The sequence below is a fragment of the Schistocerca gregaria genome, chromosome 9 (assembly GCF_023897955.1).
Source record: "Schistocerca gregaria isolate iqSchGreg1 chromosome 9, iqSchGreg1.2, whole genome shotgun sequence".
NCBI lineage: Eukaryota > Metazoa > Arthropoda > Insecta > Orthoptera > Acrididae > Schistocerca > Schistocerca gregaria.
In genome coordinates, this window is record NC_064928.1 from 176,322,609 (window position 1) to 176,348,769 (window position 26,161).

A 26,161-nucleotide genomic window follows, 5' to 3' on the forward strand; every position below is an offset into this window, starting at 1 on the left:
TTAGCTAATCAGAACGCGGATGGCAACATTTCTACCAAGGGTGTCGGTCCAGAAGTGGACAAGCGGTGGCAGACCATCTGTTTCGAATGAGACTGTGCAGGCTGCTCAAATCGCACGTGCGGGGCCGCCACAGAAGTCAAGTATACTAGCTTCACGTGAGCTTCAAGTGACAGAGAGTGCAGTGCGCAAAATGGTTCGCAAAGATCTTAAATTGTATGCCTATAAGGTCCAAATTGTTCAGGCATTGCTACCAGATGATCACCCAAATCGTGGACAAGTTGCGATGGACATATTGAACCGTTTCGTTCAGGACAACGCTTTCTTCAAGCCTGTTTGGTTTTCGGATGCGGTTGTATTTCACGTTTGTGGTTCAGTTACTAGCGATAATGCCCGGATCTGGGGATCAGAAAATCATTCTGCCGAATGAGAATACATCAGCGACAGTGCAAATCTTAATGTGTGTGTATGTTAAAGTGTGATCGAGTGGTTGGCCCGTGTTTCTTTCTCGAAAGCGATGTATGTGAATATGTTGGTGAATTATGCTGTTCCCCAGCTACAGGATATGCTAGATACTATTGTCTTTCAGCAAGTTGGCATTACGCCTCACTCGGCTCTAAAAGCCCTCAATTTTTTTTATTGAAATCTTCCGCAACAGGTGGCTGGCAGAGACGACCCAATTCCATGGCCTCCAAAGTCACTTGACGTTACCCTCTCAGATTTACTTCTTCTGGGGTCCGTGAAATATTATAAAAAAAACAGTGGTATCCGATACTGTGCCATTGCAACAACGCATCAGACTTGCCGCTGGCACAATCACACTAGACACATTTGTGGCAAGCGATTGAATTCCGGCTTGACACGAGGGTTGGAACTTTAATAGTGGCAACTATTTATTTACAACGCGTACAAAACAGATACATGTTTCAAACTTTTACTGACCTTCAAAGTAATCACCAGCATTGTGTATAACCCGTTGCCAGCGATGTGGAAGTCGTAGGATACTCTTAGCAGTGCCAGTTGCGCTGACAGTTCGAGCGGCGCGGTCTATTGCCCGACCAATTTGTAGCAGTTCTGACGAGAATGCCGTGAAGTGTTTCCTTCAGTTTAGAAATCGAGTTGAACTCACGAGGGCTTAAGTCAGGGGAGTGCAATAGGTGATACAGCACTTACCAGTCCCATCAGTCAAACAAATCAGTAACAGCTTGCACTCTATGTGCTTGAGCATTATCTTGCAAAATGATGGTCAGATCCTGCAGAAAGCGTCATCGCTGAAGTCTCTAAGCTGGTCGCAGGTTGTGTTCCAAAAATGAACAGCATAGAGACATAAGTGATGACACTTTCTGCAGGACCCCTAATATCAGCACGCAGAAGTGCCGCAACACGATGTGGCATGGACTCGACTAATGTCTGAAGTAGTGCTGGAGGCAACTGACACCATGAATCCTGAACCGCTGTTCATAAATTTGTAAGAGAACGAGGAGGGGAGATATCTTCTGAACAGCACGTTGGAACGCATTCCTGATATGCTCAATAATGTTCATGTCTGAGGAGTTTGGAGGCCAGCGGAAGAATGTTCCTGTAGCCGCTGTGTAGCAATTCCGGACGTTTGGGGTTCGCATTATCCTGTTGGAATTTCCCAAGCCCATCGGAATGCACTATGGACAACAATGGTTGCAGGTGACGAGACAGGATGCTTACGTATGTTTCACCTGTCAGTTTCATATCAGCGCACACTCCGCTGCAGAGTGAAAATCTTATCTGTCCCATATCACTCCAACTACACACGCCCTACACCATTACTGAGCCTCCACCAGCTTGAACAGCCCTCTGCTGACATGTGGCGTCCATGGATTCATGACGTTGTCTCCATACCTCTACGTGTCCATTCGCTCGATACAGTTTAAAACGAGACTCGTCCGAGCAGGCAACACGTTTTCAATCATCAACAGCCCAATGATAGTGTTAACGGACCCAGGCGAGGCGTAAAGCTTTGTGTTGTGCAGTCATCAAGGGTATACGATTGGGCCTTCGGGCCCGAAAGCCCATATCGATAATGTCTCGTTGAATGGTTCTCACACTGACACGTGTCGATGGCCCAGCACTGAAATCCGCAATAATCTTCGGAGTGGTTGCACTTCTGTCACGTTGAACGATTCTCTAAAGTCGTCGTTGTCCTGTTTTTCCAGGATCTTTTTCCGACCGCAGCGATGTCGGAGATTTGATGTTTTACCGGATTACCGGTATTCACGGTATACTCGTGAAATGGTCGTACGAGAAAATCACGACTTCATCGCTACCTCGGAAATGCTGTGTCCCATCGGTCGTGCGCTGACTATAACACCACGCTCAAACTCACTTAAATCTTGATAACCTGCCATTGTAGTAGCAGTGACCGATCTAACAACTGCGCCAGATACTTGTTGTCTTATATAGGGGTTGCCGACGGTTGCGTCGTACTCTGTCTGTTTACATATCTCTGACGTCAGACAGGATCTGTTTTAAGCAAGTCAAAACACATCGAAACCTGGTCAATTTCGACTTAATATTTGTGACCGAGGGTTATTTGTTCTAACATGTATCTAAGGTGTCTAGCTGGCCATCCAAGTCACCTTATCTGACTAAGGTGTCTAACGTGCCTAGCTGGTCATCCAGGTCACCTGATCCATCTGAGGTGTCTAGCTGGCTGGCCAGGTCACCTGATCTGTCTAATGTGTCTAAGGTGCCTAGCTGGCCATCCAGGACACCTAGTCTAAGGTGTTGAGCTGGCCATCCAGGTCACCTGATCTATCTAAGGTGTCTAGCTGGCTGTCCAGGTCACCTGATATGTCTAAGGTGTCTAAACTGTCTAGCTGGACATCCTGATCACCTGGTCTAAGGTGTCTAGCTGGCCGTCCAAGTCACCTGATCTGTCGAAGGTGTCTAAGGTGTGTAGCTGGCCGTCCAGGTCACCTGATCTGTCTAATGTGTCTAAGGGGTCTAATGTGTCCAGGTCACCTGACTGTCTAATGTGTCTAAGGTGCCTAGCTGGCCATCCAGGTCACCTAATCTGTCTGAGGTATCTAGCTTGCCATCCAGATCACCTGATCTGTCTAAGGTGTCTAGATGGCTGTCCAGGTCACCTGATCTGTCTAAGGCGTCTAAACTGTCTAGCTGGACATCCTGATCACCTGGTCTATGGTGTCTAAGGTGTCTAGCTGGCGGTCCAAGTCACCTGATCTGTCGAAAGTGTCTAAGGTGTGTAGCTGGCTGTTCAGGTCACCTGATCTGCTTAAGGTGTCTAATGTGTTAGCTGGCCATCAGGGTCACCTGGTCTAAGGTGTCTAAGGTGTCTAAGGTGTCTAGCTGGCTAGCCAGGTCACCTGATGTCTCTAATGTGTCTAAGGAGTCAAGCTGGCCATCCTGGTCACCTGATCTGTTTAGTGTGTCTCTGGTGCCTAGCTGGCCGTCCAGGTCCCCAGATCTGTCAAAGGTGTCTAAACTGTCTAGCTGGACATCCTGATCACTTGGTCTAAGGTGTCTAAGGTATCTAGCTGACCTTCCAGGTCACCTGATCTGCCTAAGGTGTCTAGCTGGCTGTCTAAGGTGTCTAAACTGTCTAGCTGGATATCCTGTTCACCTGGTCGAAGGTGTCTAAGGTGTCTAACAGGCTGTCCAAGTCACATGATCTGTCTAAGGTATCTAAGGTGTCTAGTGGCCATCCAGGTCACCTGGTTTAAGGTGTCTAAGGTGTCTAGCTGGCCGTCCAGGTCACCTGATCTGTCTAAGGTGTTTAAGGTGCCTAGCTGGCAACGATAGTTCAGGTATACATGCCGACGTCGCAAGCTGAAGATGAACAGATAGAGAAAGTGTATGAGGATATTGAAAGGGTAATGCAGTATGTAAAGGGGGACGAAAATCTAATAGTCATGGGCGACTGGAATGCAGTTGTAGGGGAAGGAGTAGAAGAAAAGGTTACAGGAGAATATGGGCTTGGGACAAGGAATGAAAGAGGAGAAAGACTAATTGAGTTCTGTAACAAGTTTCAGCTAGTAATAGCGAATACCCTGTTCAAGAATCACAAGAGGAGGAGGAGGTATACTTGGAAAAGGCCGGGAGATACGGGAAGATTTCAGTTAGATTACATCATGGTCAGACAGAGATTCCGAAATCAGATACTGGATTGTAAAGCGTACCCAGGAGCAGATATAGACTCAGATCACAACATAGTAGTGTTGAAGAGTAGGCTGAAGTTCAAGAAATTGGTCAGGAAGAATTAATACGCTAAGAAGTGGGATACGGAAGTTCTAAGGAATGACGAGATACGTTTGAAGTTGTCTAACGCTATAGATACAGCAATAAAGAATAGCGCAGCAGGCAACACAGTTGAAGAGGAATGGACGTCTCTGAAAAGGGCCATCACAGAAGTTGGGAAGGAAAACATAGGTACAAAGAAGGTAGCTGCGAAGAAACCACGGGTAACAGAAGAAATACTTCAGTTGATTGATGAAAGGAGGAAGTACAAACATGTTCTGGGAAAATCAGGAATACAGAAATACAAGTCGCTGAGGAATGAAATAAACAGGAAGTGCAGGGAAGCTAAGACGAAATGGCTGCAGGGAAAATGTGAAGACATCGGAAAATATATGATTGTCGGAAGGAGAGACTCAGCATACAGGAAAGTCAAAACAACCTTTGGTGACATTAAAAGCAACGGTGGTAACATTAAGAGTGCAACGGGAATTCCACCCTTAAATGCAGAGGAGAGAGCAGATAGGTGGAAAGAATACATTGAAATCCTCTATGAGGGTGAAGATTTGTGTGATGTGATAGAAGAAGAAACAGGAGTCGATATAGAAGAAATAGGGGATCTAGTATTAGAATCGGAATTTGAAAGAGCTTTGGAGGACTTGCGGTCAAATAAGGCAGAAGGGATAGATAACATTCCATCAGAATTTCTAAAATCATTAGGGAAAGTGGCAAAAAAACGACTATTCAGTCTGGCGACATACCATCTGACTTTCGGAAAAGCATCATCCACACAATTCCGAAGACGGCAAGAGCTGACAAGTGCGAGAATTATCGCACAATCAGCTTAACAGCTCATGCATCGAAGCTGCTTACAAGAATAATATACAGAAGAATGGAAAAGAAAACTGTGAATGCGCTAGGTGACGATCAGTTTGGCTTTAGGAAAAGTAAAGGCACGGGAGAGGCAATTCTGACGTTACGGCTAATAATGGAAGCAAGGCTAAAGAAAATTCAAGGCACGTTCATAGGATTAGTCGACCTGGAAAAAGCGTTCGACAATATAAAATGGTGCAAGCTGTTCAAGATTCTGAAAAAAAGTAGGGGTAAGCTATAGGGAGAGACGGGTCATATACAATATGTGCAACAACCAAGAGGGAATAATAAGAGTGGACGATCAAGAACTAAGTGCTCGTATGAAGAAGGGAGTAAGACAAGGCTGTAGCCTTTCGCCCCTACTCTTCAATCTGTACATCGAGGAAGCAATGATGAAAATAAAAGAAAGGTTCAGGAGTAGAATTAAAATACAAGGTGAAAGGATATCAATGATACGATTCGCTGATGACATTGCTATCCTGAGTGAAAGTGAAGAAGAATTAAATGATCTGCTGAACGGAATGAACAGTCTAATGAGTACACAGTATGGTTTGAGAGTAAATCGGAGAAAGACGAAGGTAATGAGAAGTAGTAGAAATGAGAACAGCGAGAAACTTAACATCAGGATTGAGGGTCACGAAGTCAGTGAAGTTAAAGAATTCTGCTACCTAGGCAGTAAAATAACCAATGACGGACGGAGCAAGGAGGACATCAAAAGCAGACTCGCTATGGCAAAAAAGGCATTTCTGGCCAAGAGAAGTCTACTAATATCAAATACCGGCCTTAATTTGAGGAAGAAATTTCTGAGGATGTACGTCTGGAGTACAGCATTGTATGGTAGTAAAACATGGACTGTGGGAAAACCGGAACAGAAGAGATTCGAAGCTGTAGAGGGCAAAAACTGTAGAGGAAGACAGAGATTGCAATACGCCAAGCAAAAAATCGAGGACGTAGGTTGCAAGTGCTACTCTGAGATGAAGAGGTTAGCACAGGAAAGGAATTCGTGGCGGGCCACATCAAACCAGTCAGTAGATTGATGACCAAAAAAAATGCTGGTCATCCATATCACCTGATCCATCTAAAGTGTCTAACTGGCCATCCAGGTCACCTGATCTGTCTACGGTGTCTAGCTGGCCATCCAGGTCACCTGATCTGTCTAAGATGTCTAGTTGGCCATCCAGGTCACCTGATCTGTCTAAGATGTTTAGCTGGCCATCCAGGTCACCTGATCTATCTAAGGTGTTTAGCTGGCCATCCAGGTCACCAGATCTGTCTCAGATGTCTAGCTGGCCATCCAGGTCATCAGATGTCTAGCTGGCCATCCCGGTCACCTGATCTGTCTAAGGTGCGTATGTGGCCATCCAGGTTACTTGATGTGTCTAAGGTATCTAGCTGGCCATCCAGGTCACCAGATCTGTTTAAGATGTCTAGTTGGCCATCCAGGTCATCAGATCTGTCGAAGGTGTCTAGCTGGCCATCCAGGTCACCTGATCTGTCTAAGGTGTCTAGCTGGCCATCCAGGTCACCTGATCTGTCTAAAGTGTGTATGTGGCCATCCAGGTCACCTGATCTGTCTACAGTGTCTAGCTGGCCATCCAGGTCATCAGATCTGTCTAAGATGTCTAGCTGGCCATCCATGTCACCTGATCTGTTTAAGGTGTCTAGCTGGCCATCCAGGTCACCTGATCAATCTAATGTGTTTAGATGGCCATCCAGGTCACCTGATCTGTCTAAAGTGCGTATGTGGCCATCCAGGTCACCTGATCTGTCTACAGTGTCTAGCTGGCCATCCAGGTCATCAGATCTGTCTAAGATGTCTAGCTGGCCATCCATGTCACCTGATCTGTTTAAGGTGTCTAGCTGGACATCCAGGTCACCTGATCAATCTAATGTGTTTAGCTGGCCATCCAGGTCATTTGATCTAAGGTGTCTAGTTGGCCATCCATGTCACCAGATTTGCCTAAGGTGTCTAGCTGGCCATCCAGGTCACCAGATCTGTCTAAGATGTCTAGCTGGCCATCCAGGTCATCAGATCTGTCTAAGGTGTCTAGCTGGCCATCCAGGTCACCTGATCTGTCTAAGGTATCTAGCTGGCCATCCAGGTCATCAGATCTGTCTAAGGTGCCCAGCTGGCCATCCAGGTCACCTGATCTGTCTAAGGTGTCTATCTGGCTGTCCAGGTCACCTGATCTGTCTAAGGTGTCTAAACTGTCTAGCTGGACATCCTGATCACATGGTCTAAAGTGTCTAAGGTGTCTAGCTGGCCATCCAGGTCACCTGATCTGTCTACGGTGTCTAGCTGGCCATCCAGGTCACCTGATCTGTCTAAGATGTCTAGTTCGCCATCCAGGTCACCTGATCTGTCTAAGATGTTTAGCTGGCCATCCAGGTCACTTGATCTGTCTAAGGTGTCTAGCTGGCCATCCAGGTCACCAGATCTGTCTAAGATGTTTAGCTGGCCATGCATGTCATCAGATCTGTCTAAGGTGTCTAGCTGGCCATCCAGGTCACCTGATCTGTCTAAAGTGCGTATGTGGCCATCCAGGTCACCTGATCTGTCTACAGTGTCTAGCTGGCCATCCAGGTCATCAGATCTGTCTAAGATGTCTAGCTGGCCATCCATGTCACCTGATCTGTTTAAGGTGTCTAGCTGGACATCCAGGTCACCTGATCAATCTAATGTGTTTAGCTGGCCATCCAGGTCATTTGATCTAAGGTGTCTAGTTGGCCATCCATGTCACGAGATTTGCCTAAGGTGTCTAGCTGGCCATCCAGGTCACCAGATCTGTCTAAGATGTCTAGCTGGCCATCCAGGTCATCAGATCTGTCTAAGGTGTCTAGCTGGCCATCCAGGTCACCTGATCTGTCTAAGGTATCTATCTGGCCATCCAGGTCACCTGATCAATCTAATGTGTTTAGATGGCCATCCAGGTCACCTGATCTAAGGTGTCTAGTTGGCCATCCAGGTCACGTGATCTGTCTAAGGTGTCTAAGGTGTATCGCTTCAACCCTCATAGTCTTCAACAACTGCAGTAGAACATTTCAAAATGGACAGCAGCAATTTCCTAAGTCCCCAGACGCAACAGTGGTTTGCTGACTTTTTTTGGACTCATGCAGTGCTGCATGAAGTTTCTCTAATGTAGGCTGATCTCTATGATGATGATAAACGAAATATATTGAATCATATCTCCCACGAAAATATCCAGTAGCGTTTGCGAGCACTCTGTATCAAATGTATTTCATTGCCATGCGTGTGAGTTGTTTTTGGTGTAGTTACCGTTTCTGATGAATTGGGAAACAAAAGAGGCACACACGAATTCCAGACACATCAAGAAAAAAATCCAAGCAAGGAATTGGAAATGAACTGATCTATTGTTGCACCAGTTTGGCAACGGTAACCAGTTCGGCGTGATGCTGAGCGCTCTGATTGGAGGAAGCCAGCTCCAACACGTGAAGTGGCCACTGGCAAGGAATTTTACTCAGACTGTGCTCTGAGGTGACTCATGGGATAGCGATGGTGGTGGTACCGCATACGCAAGGTATAAGAGGGTGGTGTATTGACAGAGCAGTCATTTGCACTGAGGTGAATCATGTGAAAAGTTTTCCGACGGGATGACGGCCCAAGGACAGGAATTAACAAACTTTGAACTCAGAATGGTAATTGGGGCTAGATGCTTGGTACATTCCATTTCGCAAATAGTTACAGAATTCCACAGTGGCAAGAGTGTGCCAGGAATATCAGATTCCAGACATTATCTTTCACCACGGTCAGCGCAGTGTCCGATATCTTTAAATTAACAACCGCTAGTAGCGGCGTTTCTGTAGAACTGTCAGAAATCAATGTGGGATGTATGACGATCATATCCATTAGAGCAGTGTGACGAAATTTGGCGTTAATGGGCTGTGGCAGGAGACAACCGACGCGAGTGCCTTTGCTAACAGCACATCGCTTGCAGCGCCTTTCCTGAGCTCGTGACCGCATCGGTTGGAGCCCAGACGACTGGAAAACCGCGCCCTGGTCCGGATTTCAGATCGTAACAGCTGATAGCAGAGTTCGAGAGTGGCATAGAAGAAGCCGTAGACCCAAGATGGCAACAAAGCACTGCGGTGGCCACGTAATGGCCTGGACTGTGTTTACATGGAATGGACAGGGTCCTCTTGTCCAACTGAACCTATCGTTGACCATTTGCAGCCATTCACGGACTTCTTGTTTCCAAATAACAAATGAACAACATTCTGGACAGTTCGAACGGATGATTTGGCCACTCAGATCGCCGACATGAATTGCAACAAACATTTCACGGCTATAATCGCAAGGCCACTTTCTGCATAAAATCATGCACAGGCAACACTTCCGCAATTTCGAGGGCCACCCCAAAAGAAATGCACACTATTATTGTAAAAATACAGTTTTCATTCTGCATGTCTGAAAGTTTTACAGCGTGCAGATACACGCTTCTCGCTTGTTTTCAAACTTAGTTCAACGTGTTCTCGTGAGTGGCGCCGTCACAGAATGTCTTCAAGATGGCTGGTACACTTGACGTTCGTCAGAAGGAACGTGCTGTCATAGAATTCCTGTGCTGTGATTTCGAGACAGTGTGAAACATCCACAAGAGGTTGAAAAAGGTGTATGGCGATGCTGCTGTCGATCGCAGTACAGTTAGTTGGTGGACAAGCAGGTTATATGGTGGGCACAGCAATACTGAGGATTGTCCTCGCAGCGGCAGGCCTCGTACTGCACACACTCCAGACAATGTGCGAGAGAGTTAACGAATTGGTGACTGCTGACAGATGCATCACTGAAGAAACTGCAAGTTCGACTGAGTCGTTTTCGACCACATCGGCAAAAGCAGGATATTTTGCTGTTGCACGACAATGCACTGCCACAGGTCAGTCAAAAAACCGTGGAAGCGATCGCGAAACTCGGATGGACAACACTGAAACACCCGCAAGATGTTTTGCTGTTGCACGACAACGCACGGCCACTTTTTTTTGGTCATCAGTCTACTGACTGGTTTGATGCGGCCAGCCACAAATTCCTTTCCTGTGCTAACCTCTTCATCTCAGAGTAGCACTTGCAACCTACGTCCTCAATTATTTGCTTGACGTATTGCAATCTCTGTCTTCCTCTACAGTTTTTGCCCTCTACAGCTCCCTCTAGTACCATGGAAGTCATTCCCTCATGTCTTGGCAGATGTCCTATAGTCCTGTTCCTTCTACTTCTCAGTGTTTTCCACATATTCCATTCATCTCCGATTCTGCGTAGAACCTCCTCGTTCCTTACCTTATCAGTCCACCTAATTTTCACCATTCGTCTATAGCACCACATCTCAAATGCTTCGATTCTCTTCTGTTCCGGTTTTCCCGCAGTCCATGTTTTACTACTCCAGACGTACATCCTCAGAAATTTCTTCCTCAAATTAAGGCCGGTATTTGATATTAGTAGACTTCTCTTGGCCAGAAATGCCTTTTTTGCCATAGCGAGTCTGCTTTTGATGTCCTCCTTGCTCCGTCCGTCATTGGTTATTTTACTGCCTAGGTAGCAGAATTCTTTAACTTCACTGACTTCGTGACCCTCAATCCTGATGTTAAGTTTCTCGCTGTTCTCATTTCTACTACTTCTCATTACCTTCGTCTTTCTCCGATTTACTCTCAAACCATACTGTGTACTCATTAGACTGTTCATTCCGTTCAGCAGATCATTTAATTCTTCTTCACTTTCACTCAGGATAGCAATGTCATCAGCGAATCGTATCATTGATATCCTTTCACCTTGTATTTTAATTCCACTCCTGAACCTTTCTTTTATTTTCATCATTGCTTCCTCAATGTACAGATTGAAAGTAGGGGCGAAAGGCTACAGCCTTGTCTTACTCCCTTCTTCATACGAGCACTTAGTTCTTGATCGTCCACTCTTATTATTCCCTCTTGGTTGTTGCACATATTGTATATGACCCGTCTCTCCCTATAGCTTACCCCTACTTTTTTCAGAATCTTGAACAGCTTGCACCATTTTATATTGTCGAACGCTTTTTCCAGGTCGACTAATCCTATGAACGTGCCTTGAATTTTCTTTAGCCTTGCTTCCATTATTAGCCGTAACGTCAGAATTGCCTCTCTCGTGCCTTTACTTTTCCTAAAGCCAAACTGATCGTCACCTAGCGCATTCACAGTTTTCTTTTCCATTCTTCTGTATATTATTCTTGTAAGCAGCTTCGATGCATGAGCTGTTAAGCTGATTGTGCGATAATTCTCGCACTTGTCAGCTCTTGCCGTCTTCGGAATTGTGTGGATGATGCTTTTCCGAAAGTCAGATGGTATGTCGCCAGACTGAATAGTCGTTTTTTTGCCACTTTCCCTAATGATTTTAGAAATTCTGATGGAATGTTATCTATCCCTTCTGCCTTATTTGACCGTAAGTCCTCCAAAGCTCTTTTAAATTCTTATTCTAATACTGGATCCCCTATTTCTTCTATATCGACTCCTGTTTCTTTTTCTATCACATCACACAAATCTTCCCCCTCATAGAGGCTTTCAATGTATTCTTTCCATCTATCTGCTCTCTCCTCTGCATTTAAGAGTGGAATTCCCGTTGCACTCCTAATGTTACCACCGTTGCCTTTAATGTCACCAAAGGTTGTTTTGACTTTCCTGTATGCTGAGTCTCTCCTTCCGACAATCATATCTTTTCCGATGTCTTCACATTTTCCCTGCAGCCATTTCGTCTTAGCTTCCCTGCACTTCCTGTTTATTTCATTCCTCAGCGACTTGTATTTCTGTATTCCTGATTTTCCCGGAACATGTTTGTACTTCCTCCTTTCATCAATCAACTGAAGTATTTCCTCTGTTACCCATGGTTTCTTCGCAGCTACCTTCTTTGTACCTATGTTTTCCTTCCCATCTTCTGTGATGGCCCTTTTTAGAGACGTCCATTCCTCTTCAACTGTGCTGCCTACTGCACTATTCCTTATTGCTGTATCTATAGCGTTAGAGAACTTCAAACGTATCTCGTCATTCCTTAGAACTTCCGTATCCCACTTCTTAGCGTATTTATTCTTCCTGACTAATGTCTTGAACTTCAGCCTACTCTTCATCACTACTATATTGTGATCTGAGCCTATATCTGCTCCTGGGTACGCCTTAAAATCCAGTATCTGATTTCGGAATCTCTGTCTGACCATGATGTAATCTAACTGAAATCTTCCCGTATCTCCCGGCCTTTTCCAAGTATACCTCCTCCTCCTCTTGTGATTCTTGAACAGGGTATTCGCTGTTACTAGCTGAAACTTACTACAGAACTCAATTAGTCTTTCTCCTCTTTCTGTCCCAAGCCCATATTCTCTTGTAACCTTTTCTTCTACTCCTTCCTCTACAACTGCATTCCAGTCCCCCATGACTATTAGATTTTCGTCCCCCTTTACACACTGCATTACCCTTTCAATATCCTCATACACTTTCTCTATCTGTTCATCTTCAGCTTGCGACGTCGGCATGTATACCTGAACTTTCGTTGTCGGTGTTGGTCTGCTGTCGATTCTGATTAGAACAACCCGGTCACTGAATTGTTCACAGTAACACACCCTCTGCCCTACCTTCCTATTCATAACGAATCCTACACCTGTTATACCATTTTCTGCTGCTGTTGATATTACCCGATACTCATCTGACCAGAAATCCTTGTCTTCCTTCCACTTCACTTCACTGACCCACACTATATCTAAATTTAGCCTTTGCATTTCCCTTTTCAGATTTTATAGTTTCCCTACCACGTTCAAGCTTCTGACATTCCACGCCCCGACTCGTAGAACATTATCCTTTCGTTGATTATTCAATCTTTTTCTCATGGTAATCCTCATGTCGTTGATAATTGCTGATTCTTCCGCCATTAGGGGCAATTTCCCACCCATAGGACAAGAGAGTGCCCTGAACCTCTATCCGCTCCTTCGCCCTCTTTGACAAGGCCGTTGGCAGAATGAGGCTGACTTCTTATGCCGGAAGACTTCGGCCGCCAATGCTGATTATTTATCAAAATTTAGGCAGTGGCGGGTATCGAACCCGGGACCGAAGACGTATTTAATTATGAATCAAAGACGCTACCCCTAGACCACGGGTCTAGATCCTGCCAAGAGTCTACTTACGTAAGTCTTCAGTGAAGAACTGCGCGAACTCATCCAGCGACATGGAAACATCGCTCCACAGGTTGTGGTGGTGGTAGTAGGAAACAATGGCATCCTTCACGTTACGGACGACGTAGATGATCTGAAAGAAAGGAAATCAGAACAATCACCCACGCTTCAAGAAGTTTAATTAATCACAGTTTGTGTTCAGGATATTTTTAAAAAATGTACGAAAACCTGTGACGAGAAAATAGTGGAAAGCTGGATAAGGTGGCCACCCTAGGGAAAATGTTGTTTGTCTCTGACAACATGTCACAGATTACCACAAGATATATAACTTTATAAAGTGTTAACTTTCAGTAACTATAAAACACTTCTACACTACTAGCCATTAAAATTGCTACACCAAGAAGAAACGCAGATGATAAACGGGTATGCGTTGGACAAAGATATTATACTGGAACTGACATGTGATTACATCTTCACGCTATTTGGGTGCATAGTTCCTGAGAAATCAATACCCGGAACAACCACCTCTGGCCGTAATATCGGCCTTGATATGCCTGGGAATTGAGTCAAACAGAGCTTGGATGGCGTGTACAGGTACAGCTGCCCATGCAGCTTCAACACGATACCACAGTTCAACAAGAGTAGTGACTGGCGTGTTGTGACGAGCCTGTTGTTCGGCCACCATTGACCAGACGTTTTCAGTTGGTCAGAGATTTGGAGAATGTGCTGGCCAGGGCAGCGGTCGAACATTTTCTGTATGCAGAAAGGCTCGTACAGTACCTGCATCATGCGGTCGTGCATTATCCTGTTGCAATGTAGGATTTCGCAGGGATCGTATGAAGGGTAAAGCCATGGGTCGTAACACATCTGAAATTTAATGTCCACTGTTCAAAGTGCCGTCAATGCGAACAAGAGGTGACCGAAACTTGTAACCAATGGCACCCCATACCAACACGCCGGGTGATACGCCAGTATGGCGATAACGAATACAGGCTTCCAATGTGCGTTCACCGCGATGTCGCCAAACACGGATGCGATCATCATGATGCTGCAAAGAGAACCTGGATTCATCCGAAAAACGACGTTTTGCCATTCGTGCACCCAGGTTCGTCGTTGAGTATACCATCGCTGGCTCTCCTGTCTGTGATGCAGTGTTAAGAGTAACCGCAGCCGTGGTCTCCGAGCTGATAGTCCATGCTGCTGCAAACGTCGTCGAACTGTTCGTGCAGGCGGTTGTTGTCTTGCAAACGGCCTCATCTGTTGACTGAGGGATCGAGACGTGGCTGCACGATCCGTTAAAGTCATGCGGATAATATGCCTGTCATCTCGACTGCTAGTGACACGAGGCCGTTGGGATCCAGCACGGCGTTCCGTATTACCCTCCTGAACCCACCGATTCCATATTCTGCTAACAGTCATTGGATCTCGACCAACGCGAGCAGCAATGTCGCGATACGATAAACCGAAATCACGATAGGCTACAATCCTACCTTCATCAAAGTCGGAAACGTGATGGTACGCATTTCTCCTCCTTATAGAGGCATCACAACAACGTTTCAACTCAGTTGACAGTTGATGCTTGGAGTGCTGACAGTCTGCGAGTCCAGTAAGGCAGGCAACTGATGGGTTATGCATGGGGATCGTATCCACTTGTACCGCATCAAAACAGCCTGAAGATGACGCAATGGAGCGGTGAAACTGGTTTCGACAAAATAAGATAAAATCATATGGACGGCTGTAGGTGTATTTATTTTTTGTCAAGATAGTAAACGGCCGTCGTCCCAGAGAGGTCCTTCTAAAAGGATGGACATACAAAAAAGAAATTTGAGTTATAACTTTTTTAATCTGCTGTGCAGATTTCGAGATATATGACTGTCTTCAGTTAAAATGAGCACTCTGTATAACGGATGGCCTCCTTTACATGCAGTATATGACATTTCGATCCGGTCGTCAGATGTGGAACAGGTAACGAAGACGAGAAGACCCTCGCCTACCTTGGGCTTCACCGTCCACAGTTGCTTCGGCAGTAGCTGGAGCGGGAGATGGCTTTTGATGAACCTCGGCGACTTCAGTTGCGCACAGGCTTCTAACGAGTGCGGCACCAGATCCGCCACTGGTTTAAGAATTGACGAGAATCTGCAACGACAATCAAAGGAGAATTAGTGAAAAGAAATAGTTACGGAAGACACATGTGCAAGAGGACACTGAGTGGATCATTAATAGCGTAACACAATAGTTTAGCGAGGAGGACGCATATATGTCCTGCAATTCCATTCGGATGAGGTGTCGACCTTCTCGGGTGAGGGAGGTGGGAAGAGGGGGGGGGGGGGGGGCTGGTGTGGGTTGTGCGACCTGACACGTCTCGTCGTGCTGTGTGGTGTTCCGTGAACCATTATCCACACACCCGTTGCCCTGCCGAAACACTTCGTCCCACACGAGTAGTACTTTCTATTATCGATGCGTCATATTCTCTCACACGAATAATGCGCCCCGTTTCAAATCCACTGCTTTGACGGTTCGGCTCGCGCTTACGTCTGCGAGGCATCACGCACGTGTATTCGGGTCACACCCATTACCTTCGGTTTATAGCGACAACGAGAGCCGCAGGCAAATTTTATCGGTAGGTGGTGCTGCACCGCGATATCGATGTTCATCTTGAACCTGCTGGCCGACACTGTTCAAATGATAATCATTTCTGCAAAACAAACTAATGTGCGTGGCTCATGTTCCCGCCATCATGTACGAGGCCTGTCCAGAAAGTAAGTTCCGATGGATTGCGAAATGGAAACCACAGTGAAAATCAGAAATGTTTCATTTGTAACAATTAGCTACACCTCCCAGCTACTTCTCTACGTAGTCGCCGTCCTGACTCAGACATTCGTCGTAGCGGTGCACCAACTTTCCAATACCCTCATCATAGAAGGCAGCCGCCAGTGCTTTCCGCCAATCCATCACACTGGCTTACAGCTCGTTGTCTGTGCCAAAATATTGTCTTCGTAGACAGCGGTTCATGTGACCAGCGATGAAACTCAGAGGGAGACAATTACGGACTGTATTGTGGGTAAACAAAAATTTCCAATTAAAAACCATGCAGGAGCATCTTCATTGCCCCTGCAGAATGAGGCTGAGAATTGTCTTGAAGAAGAAACCGCACGACAGTTATGTAATGTTGGTTGCATAGCTTCAGGGGAAAATTCTCACCAGGCCCTCGTACTTGGCGGGAGAGACTATTTTCTATAACATCTTTACGCGCTCACTAAGAGCTCAGGAATGAAAAGAGCGACATAATTCTACCTAGAGTCATACTAGAGACACTCCTCAACACATCTGTCCAAAGCTTTATCGGATTTTCATAGTCGTTTCCATTTCGCAACCGATCGGAGCTTACTTTCTGGACGCCCCTCGCATTTTACACTCTGTTTTTAACGTACTTCCATCTCACTACATTAATTTAAATTACTACTGTCACTGAGTTGCTGCTTTTCCTGACCGTGAGAGGCGGTAGCACCGCTTATCGATATACAGGTATCCCCTCTCGTAGTATCTTTGCTCGACTGTTATTACTTCCCGATCGTTATCTGTTGTAAGCAGTTCCGGCCTTGAGTTCGAGCTGCCAGTCAGTAGGAATGCGTCTGGACCGCAGTCCCGACCTGCCAGTCGGGGAGTTGCAATGCGACACTAGGGCAGTCGGGTTGGAGCAGCAGTGAGGTCTGCGTCGATATGGCTCTCCCGACGATTGACACCACACATCACTTGGACCTTGTGGATAACATCGGAAATTCACTGAGGCTCTTTGCAGATGATGCTGTGGTATATCGAGAGGTTGTAACAATGCAAAATTGTGCTGAAATGCAGCAGGAGATGCAGCGTATTGACGCATGGTGCAGGGAGTGGCAATTGAATCTCAATGTAGACAAGTGTAATGTGCTGCGAATACACAGAAAGAAAGATCCCTTATCATTTAGCTACAATATAGCAAGTCAGCAACTGGAAGCAGTTAATTCCATAAATTATCTGGGAGTAGGCATTATGAGCGATTTAAAATGGAATGATCATATCAAGTTGATCGTCGGTATAGCAGATGCCAGACTGAGATTCATTGGAAGAATCCTAAGGAAATGCAATCCGAAAACAAAGAAAGTACGTTACAATACACTTGTTCGCCCACTGCTTGAATATTGCTCACCAGTGTGGGATCCGTACCACATAGGGTCGATAGAAGAGATAGAGAAGATCCAACAGAGAGAAGCGCGCTTCGTTACAGGATCATTTAGTAATCGCGAAAGCGTTACGGAGATGATAGATAAACTCGAGTGGAAGACTTTGCAAGAGAGACAGTAGCTCGGTACGGGCTTTTGTTACAGTTTCGAGAACACACCTTCACTTAGGAGTCAAGCAGTATAATGCTTCCTCCTACGTATATCTCGCGAAGAGACCATGAGGATAAAATCAGAGAGATTAGAGCCCACACAGAGGCATACCGATAATCTTTCTTTCCACGAACAATACGAGACTGGAATAGAAGGGAGAACCGATAGAGGTACTCAAAGTCTCCTCCGCCAAACAGCGTTAGGTGGCTTGCGGAGTTGTTGTTGTTGTTGTCTTCAGTCCTGAGACTGGTTTGATGCAGCTCTCCATGCTACTCTATCCTGTGCAAGCTTCTTCATCTCCCAGTACCTACTGCAACCTACATCCTTCTGAATCTGCTTGGTGTATTCATCTCTTGGTCTCCCTTTACGATTTTTACCCTCCACGCTGCCCTTCAATACTAAATTAGTGATCCCTTGATGCCTCAGAACATACCCTACAAACCAATCCCTTCTTCTAGTCAAGTTGTGCCACAAACTCCTCTTCTCCCCAATTCTATTCAATACCTCCTCATTAGTTATGTGATCTACCCATCTAATCTTCAGCATTCTTCTGTAGCACCACATTTCGAAAGCTTCTATTCTCTTCTTGCCTGAACTATTTATCGTCCACGTTGCACTTCCATACATGGCTACACTCCATACAAATACTTTCAGTAACGACTTCTTGTCACTTAAACCTATACTCGATGTTAACAAATTTCTCTTCTTCAGAAACGCTTTCCTTGCCATTACCAGTCTACATTTTATATCCTCTCTACTTCGACCATCATCAGTTATTTTGCTCCCCAAATAGCAGAACTCCTTTACTACTTTAAGTGTCTCATTTCCTAATCTAATACCCTCAACATCACCCGACTTAATTCGACTACACTCCATTATCCTCGTTTTGCTTTTGTTGATGGTCATCTTATATCCTCCCTTCAATACTCTATCCATTCCGTTCAACTGCTCTTCCAAGTCCTTTGCTGTCTCTGACAGAATTACAATGTCATCGGCTTGCGGAGTATGGATGTAGATGTAGATGTAGCCGGGCCACGGTCTTGGTGGATCGTCGGTCGGTCGTCCTACCGGACAACGCGATTTGACTCGCCGATCGTTCATGAGTCGGCTGTGTGTGTGTGCATCGACTCCCGATTTGTCTTCGTGCGTGCTTAGTTACTATTGGGTATCGTTCAGGTCTTTGTGCAAGTGTCTGTCAGGTTGTGTGCATAATTGGCGTTATTTCCACTGACGACTATTTTAGATGTTGTCGGCATTGAAATTTAATGATTTTTTTCACTTACTGTTGGCTGCATTTGTTGCTATAGGTACACTTTTCTTCGTAAGAGAGATTCTTCGATTAATTTTGCACAGCTTACAAACCATACTTACAGGTGTATGAAACTCTAGAATTTTTTTAATCTATGGAAAAATGACCGGGTTGTTACCTTTTTTAACTTCGTGTTTAGAGAAAACTCGAATTTTATAGTTAATCATCTCAATTTTTATCACAGTTTTTAACAGATTTGTGAAATTCTAGAGTTTCGTACACTCGTAAGTGTGGTTTGTATGCTGTGCAGCTCCACACGCGCTCCGACACTGCGCAGAGACCGACAGCGGACGCAGCCGACTGCGCCGCACGGAGGTATCCTCCCCGGACCGCACCAACCGATCGACTACCCTCAGAATGCAGCTAACTCTCCTTGTGTTCCCTCACAACATACACAGTCCCTAGCCATACCGTAGTGTGTATAAAATAGATATGACCTCTCAAATGGCGCTACTTAGTTTGAAAACATACCAATAAAGTAACACGAAAAGTTGGTGTGCAGATTTCTCACTGAACTCAGATACAGTAAGCTATTGAACAGAAATAAATTTCTCTGTATGGAAAATTTACTCTAGGAAGCCGCCCTACACACGAATATTCACAAGACTTACGCAAAAACAAAAACTACGATTAATTTTCTAACCACTAGTCTACACAGTAAAATATACACGTACAGTTCACTCCTTTGCAGAAGCAGGCGAACAAAAACTAATCAACGATATACGGGACAAAGCACAAGATATGTGTGTAATGGGTGGACTATGTGAGGAACCTGTAACCTACGTCTACATCTACATACATACTCCGCAATCCACCATACGGTGCGTGGCGGAGGGTACCTCGTACCACAACTAGCATCTTCTCTCCCTGTTCCACTCCCAAAGAGAATGAGGGAAAAATGACTGCCTATACGCCTCTGTAAGAGCCCTAATCTCTCTTATCTTTGTGGTCTTTCCGCGAAATGTAAGTTGGCGGCAGTAAAATTGTACAGCAGTCAGCCTCAAACGCTGGTTCTCTAAATTTCCTCAGTAGCGATACACGAAAAGAACGCCTCCTTTCCTCTAGAGACTCCCACCCGAGTTCCTGAAGCATTTCCGTAACACTCGCGTGATGATCAAACCTACCAGTAACAAATCTAGCAGCCCACCTCTGAATTAATTCTATGTCCTCCCTCAATTCGACCTGATAGGGATCCCAAACGCTCGAGTAGTACTTAAGAATAGGTCGTATTAGTGTTTTATAAGCGGTCTCCTTTACAGGTGAACCACATCTTCCCAACCTCCACGCCATTAATGATACTGAGAAAAAGTAATTACTGATAACTTATATAATCAATATTAGAGTCCTACAAACTGATAACAGTAGTAATGACCTTTTGAAAATAATTTAGTTTCGCGACTGTAACAGAATCGAACCGTTTAGTTTTTACCCCTCACAAAAATTCATTTTACCCCTCAAGGCGTAATTAATCCCAGGTTGGGAACCGCTGAACCACGGCAACGGTTGCGAGAGACCGGTACGACCGCTGTGAGGATTGTCGACTGTGGGGCTCCACCGTGCTGAAGAGAATAAGAATTATGCCTTCGTTTTAAAGCTATGAAGAAGGCCCTCTCATAATCGTAAGAGACCTAATTATACTGCATGGACCTTTTCATTTGTCTTAGTGGGCACCTGATGTGTACCAGGGTGGTTTGATAAGTCTGGTAAAAAAAGCAAGGAAAAAATGTTTGTTTCTTAAGGGGGGTAGGACGTGAAACGGGCCGAGTTGGAGCAGGACATTTTAATTTACACTGTCTATACTTTTACAAATAAATTCATGAAACTTTGTTAGCATGACCAGGAAGGATTCAGGATTTACACTCATGGCAGAGGAAGTTCAAAAATATAAAAAAAACATTTACATGTGAAATTTCATCATTTTTTCACTTGGTACTGCCTGCGTTTGTTGCTGTAGGTACACTTTTCTTCATAAGTAAGAGAGATTCTTGGATGAACTTTGCACAGCATACAAACCACACTTACAAGTGTACGAAACTCTAGAATTTCCCAAATCTGTTAAAAACTGTGATAAAAATTGAGATAATTAACTATAAAATTCGAGTTTTCTCTAAACACGAAGTTTAAAACGTAGCAGCCCATTCATTTTTCCATAGATTAAAAAAAATTCTAGAGTTTCATACACCTGTAAGTATGGTTTGTAAGCTGTGCAAAATTAATCGGAGAATCTCTCTTATGAAGTAAAGTGTACCTATAGCAACAAATGCAGCCAACAGTAAGTGAAAAAAATCATTAAATTTCACATTTAAAAAATATTATTTTTTCGTGTTTTTGAACTTCCACTGTTATGAGTGGGAGGCCTGAATCCTTCCTAGTCATGCTAACAAAGTTTTATGAACTTATTTGTAAAAGTATAGACAGTGCAAATTAAAATAGACAGTACCTGTCCTTCTCGAAGTCGGCCCGTTTGACGTCCTACCCCCCTTAAACAACCCACCTTACTTCTCGAGGTAGTGTCCTTTGGGGGACATACATCTGGTAAAACAATCCTCCAGCTTTTTCATTCCAACGGAAAAATAAGTTCTGTCAAATTCTGCAAAACACCCGTTGACTGCAACTGTCACTTCTTCATTTGATGAAAATTTCTTCCCAGCAAGCCTAAGTTTCGACTTAGAGAACAGGAGGAGGTCACTTTGGGCTGTGGCCAGTTTGGTGGATGAGAAATCAATACAAAGCCCACTTCATGCACGTTCGCCATTGTCATCCCTAATGTGTGGGATGATGCATTATCCTGCTGGATAAACACCTTTTTGCGTGCCAATCTTGGACTTTTCTTGGACAACGCAAGTTTCAAATCGTCCAACAATGAAGCATAATAGGGGTCCACTTACGGTTCTGCATTTTTCCGAGTAAGCTAGAGGATTATTACCTCGGAATCTCAAAAAACAGTGGACATTATATTACCTGCTCACAAAATAGTCCTTGGCTTCTTTGGTGCACTTTCACTCCCCTTTTGTCTGTGGTGTGTAATGATTGATCCAGCTTTCATCAGCTGTCACAAGACGGCGCAAAAAGTCTTCCAGATTGTGATTAAACATCGTCAGACATTGTACTGAAATGTGCCGTTGCGCTTCTGGTTGACTGCGAGCAATCGCGGCACCATCCTCTCTCAGAGCTTCTTCGTAGCCAGTTCTCCGTGCAGGATACTGTGCACTCGTTCAGTGGAGATTTCTACAGTATTTTATTCAGGGATCTTGCATTACCATATCTTGGATTTTGTCAATGGGCTCCTTTGTGACGACCTCAAGCGCTTCGTCTTCGGTGCTTGAACAACCACGTTTAAATTCATTAATCCAAAAGTAAATAGTCTTCAGTGTTAAGTGTCAGAGACCGCGTCAACCTCATCCATCTCTATTTCAATTTGTGCGGCCGTCCAATCCTTCAAATGAAAATGTTTAATAACAGCACAAAACTCGGTTTTCTCCATTTTCAACCACAGTCAACTCACTGACCAACTCAGAGGGCTGTCAACAATGAACTGAACGCTGTATATTTTTGAAATTCGTTATACCATCCTAGGAGTAATCAAGATTAGCAAGCATGAAGCCGCAACAAAAATGTTCCATTCCTTAATGGACATATCAAACTATCCTCGTATTAAGTGACAATTCACCTCACAAACATCACGTCGGATTGCGAATGACGACCGTTTAAGCGCTTGGCTTTTGAACTCGCAGAACTGCTACGAGTTTTAAAAGCACAGCTCACCGAATTTTCGCTGACTGTAGTTAGTCGAGTTTTCAATAAGCAGATTTACTGCATACCTCATTTCAAGCCGGTCGGGGTGGCCGAGCGGTTCTAGGCTACAGTCTGGAACCCCGCAACCGCTACGGTCGCAGGTTCGAATTCTGCCTCGGGCATGGATGTGTGTAATGTCCTTAGGTTAATTAGGTTTAAGTAGTTCTAAGTTCTAGAGGACTGATGACCTCAGACGTTAAGTCCATTAGAGCTCAGAGCCATTTGAACCATTTGAATCTCATTTCAAAGAGAGCCAGGACCCATTAAAATGTTTTGCTCCCTTTCGTCGGACGCGGGTTCTTTAGCTGCTGGAGCTGCGGTGTAGAATTTCGGATACCTTTATTTACTAACGGGGTATCACGGGAAATGTGCAAGATGTAATATCCGTAGCGTCTGATACATATTTACTGACGTCGTATATAGGTAAAGCGCCAAGTGTAAGCGTTTTAGCGGGAATTTCAAAAGTCCAAAAAGAAATAAGGTTGTTTTAAATAAGAACATATTTTTATAAAAATTCCTAATACTCCGCATGTGTTCTAAAGCTACTCAAAAAAAGAAAGTATTTGTGTATAAAGTCTTATACTTATGAATGTACACTGTTGTATCGTTGTTACATCTGGTGCGTACTCGAATAAATCAGATTTCCCGACGCGTCATCAGTCCACATACGGAGTCCATTTGAGGAGCATGGATTTGACAAATTTAGTCCTCAGAAGTGTAGCGACTGTCTCTGTACTTCGTTGATGGTCACTGCAAAACGCTAGTCGTACCAGAAACTACGAAGTAGAATAGCATATGTGTTGGAACCATTGGGATGCGTCGCAACAGTCCATCTCCACTGGTAAATTTTAAATTTAAATTTATAGCTTCGATGATATTGTTCATGACCTGTTCACTGAAAAGGTACTGTTGCGTTATTTGTCTAACCGTGCGATGTCACTTAGAGCTGTACTTGCGTATGTTTGTCAAGAAATGTTTCGCTTGGCTTGCGTCGCCTGATACCAACGTTGGTAATGGTTCGGGTGCTGAATGTAATTCTTCCACCCACGCAGCATATTCCTGGTGTTTCATTCCTGTATTTGAGCGCACAGCGATACACGCGTGATTCATCCATTTTTCCAATAACCACGCTTGAATGAAGGCTGTAATCATAAAGCAGCACGCACTAAGATATAAACAAGCGTGTAGTGTTCTCGTTGGTTCGAGCAGTGTGTAACGGTTTTGCAGCTTTGCTTCCCCGCTGCTCGATTGTTTCTGAAGCTCGCGATGCTTTTTCTTTTGTGCCTGAGGTATAGCTCGACCAATCGTATGTCGTTTGGTTCGCATATCGGATTGGACAGCAGGAATGCTTCGTGCCGATTGTTACAATTTCTCTTGGAAAAAGAAAAAATGTGTGCGGAATCTATTGTCGGTAGCAATTGAAATTTCGCTATCAACGGCGCTTGTTACCTCTTTCACGAACGGAAATGTCGCTGCTCGTATTAGGTTCAGTTCAGTTATGTCATGATTGTGCACAAAAACACATGAACTGCCGGTAAACTTTATGAAGTACGCGGGTTTGTTGAAATGGATCACGCACTATCTATTGTAAAAGAGATATACTAATTCAAAAACCTTCACATGCGTGCTCACAACATCTCATCAGAGTTTCACTGCAGTTGGATGAGCGCTGAAGTAACTCACACTTGACAAAGGAACGAACCCATACATACATTATTACAAATGTAAGTAGACTGTCTGTATGTTGGCAGCGCTATAGACTGTGTTGATATCACTAACAGTGCTCTGCGCCCTCGGCAAGAGATTCTGTATTTGGACGAACTAGCTGTTAGCGAGTGGATAGAGAAGTTTATGGACATGTTTTTTTCTTAGTGGAGACTCGGTGTTGGTAGGACAAGCATTGTAAAGTGAGACCCAAGGAAATTCAGGATGATGAATGTTATTCATAGTATCTGGGCTGTGGAATTATTGATAACTATATAATTTTTAGGACTGGATGTCACATGGAAAGGTAAAATTTTCTAAGTACATTGTTTGCTTTTTTTAAAAAAATGTCCCTACACTTCTCTATCCACTCGTCAGTCTGTAGCGCTGTCAACATACAAACAGGCTATTTACAAAGTGTATGCAGGTATGTATGTATGTTCCACGTCTCCTACTAAACCGTTGGATAGATTTCAATCACTCTTGGTGAACGTATTAGTTTCTATCTGGAAATAAATAATGAGGGGTTGGGGGTAAGAACGAGCATCTCCTATTAAGGTGGTGGGTGATAACGTGGAGAGAGAAGGAGGGGGGGGGAGGAAGAGAAGGACAGATAGAGAGAGGAAGAGGGAGAAGGACTCCGATACGGGAGAGGAGGAAGTGTAAAGAAGGAGTGGGAAGGGGAACATGGATTGGAATCAATACATACCCAGGCAACGCCAGGTACTCTGGTAATGTATATATATGTACATATATTAAGCGTTTTTATGGTACTAATTATATTACCAGCGGAAGGAAATAACTAATTATTTGGAAACATCAGTATTGCGTTATTACGACAGCTATAGCTTAACTCCCAAAACTGCAATTGCGACTATACCTTCTTCATAAGTCAATAACAATGAAATTCAAAGTGCAGCTAGTCTCTGAAGAAAACTTTTTTTACATTTAATCATCTTTTCATACTTTTAATCGATTTAATAAATGATATATTGTACACAGCAAAGGGCTCGGAAGAGTAGTTGAACGGAATGGACAGTATTTTAAAAGGAGGATATATGAGGAACAGCAAAAACAAAACAAGAAAAAAGGAATGTAATCGAATTAAATCAGGCGATACTGAGGGAATTAAATTACAAAACGAGACAGTAGAAGTAGCGGACGAGATTTGTTATTTGGGCAATAAAATAACTGATGATGGCTGAAGTAGAGAGGGCATAAAAAATACAGTGGCAATGGCAACCAAAGTGTTTCTGGAGGAGAGACATTTGTTAACATAGAATATAGATTGGAGTGTCAGGAAGTCATTTCTGAAAGTATTTGTATGGAGCGTAGGCATGTATGGAACTGAAATAAGGAGATAAACAGTTTAGACAAGAAGAGAATAGAAACTTCTCAAATGTGGTGTTACAGAAGAATGCTGAAAACTAGATTAGTAGATCACGTAAGTAATGAGGAGGTACTGAATAGAATTGGGGAAAAGAGGAATTTGTGGCGCAACCTAACTAAAAGGAGGAATAGGTTGATAGAACATGTTCTGAGATGCCAGGGGATCATCAATTTAGTAATGGAAGGAAATCTTGGGGGTAATAATCGTAGGAGACCAAAAGATAAATACAGTAAGCAGATTCAGATGGACGTGAGTCATAGTAGTTATTTGGAGATGAGGTTTACACAGGATAGAGTAGTACTAGTAGTAGTAGTAATAGTGGTAGTAGGAGAAGATCTCTGTTTACAAGGATATAGGACATGTCAAA

The 26,161-nt window shown here is 44.2% G+C and overlaps 1 protein-coding gene across 2 annotated transcripts in view; it reads right to left on the reverse strand.

Annotated features, from left to right (window-relative positions):
• Positions 1-26,161, reverse strand: part of LOC126291583 (luciferin sulfotransferase-like) — a 177,702-nt gene that overhangs the window by 13,758 nt on the left and 137,783 nt on the right. For both annotated transcript variants that reach the window (XM_049985117.1, XM_049985116.1), the window contains exons 4-5: positions 15,221-15,362; positions 13,239-13,359 (exon numbers count right to left, since the gene is read on the reverse strand). In XM_049985117.1, coding sequence (XP_049841074.1) covers positions 13,239-13,359; positions 15,221-15,362 — 263 coding nt within the window. The remainder of the gene's footprint in view (positions 1-13,238; positions 13,360-15,220; positions 15,363-26,161) is intronic.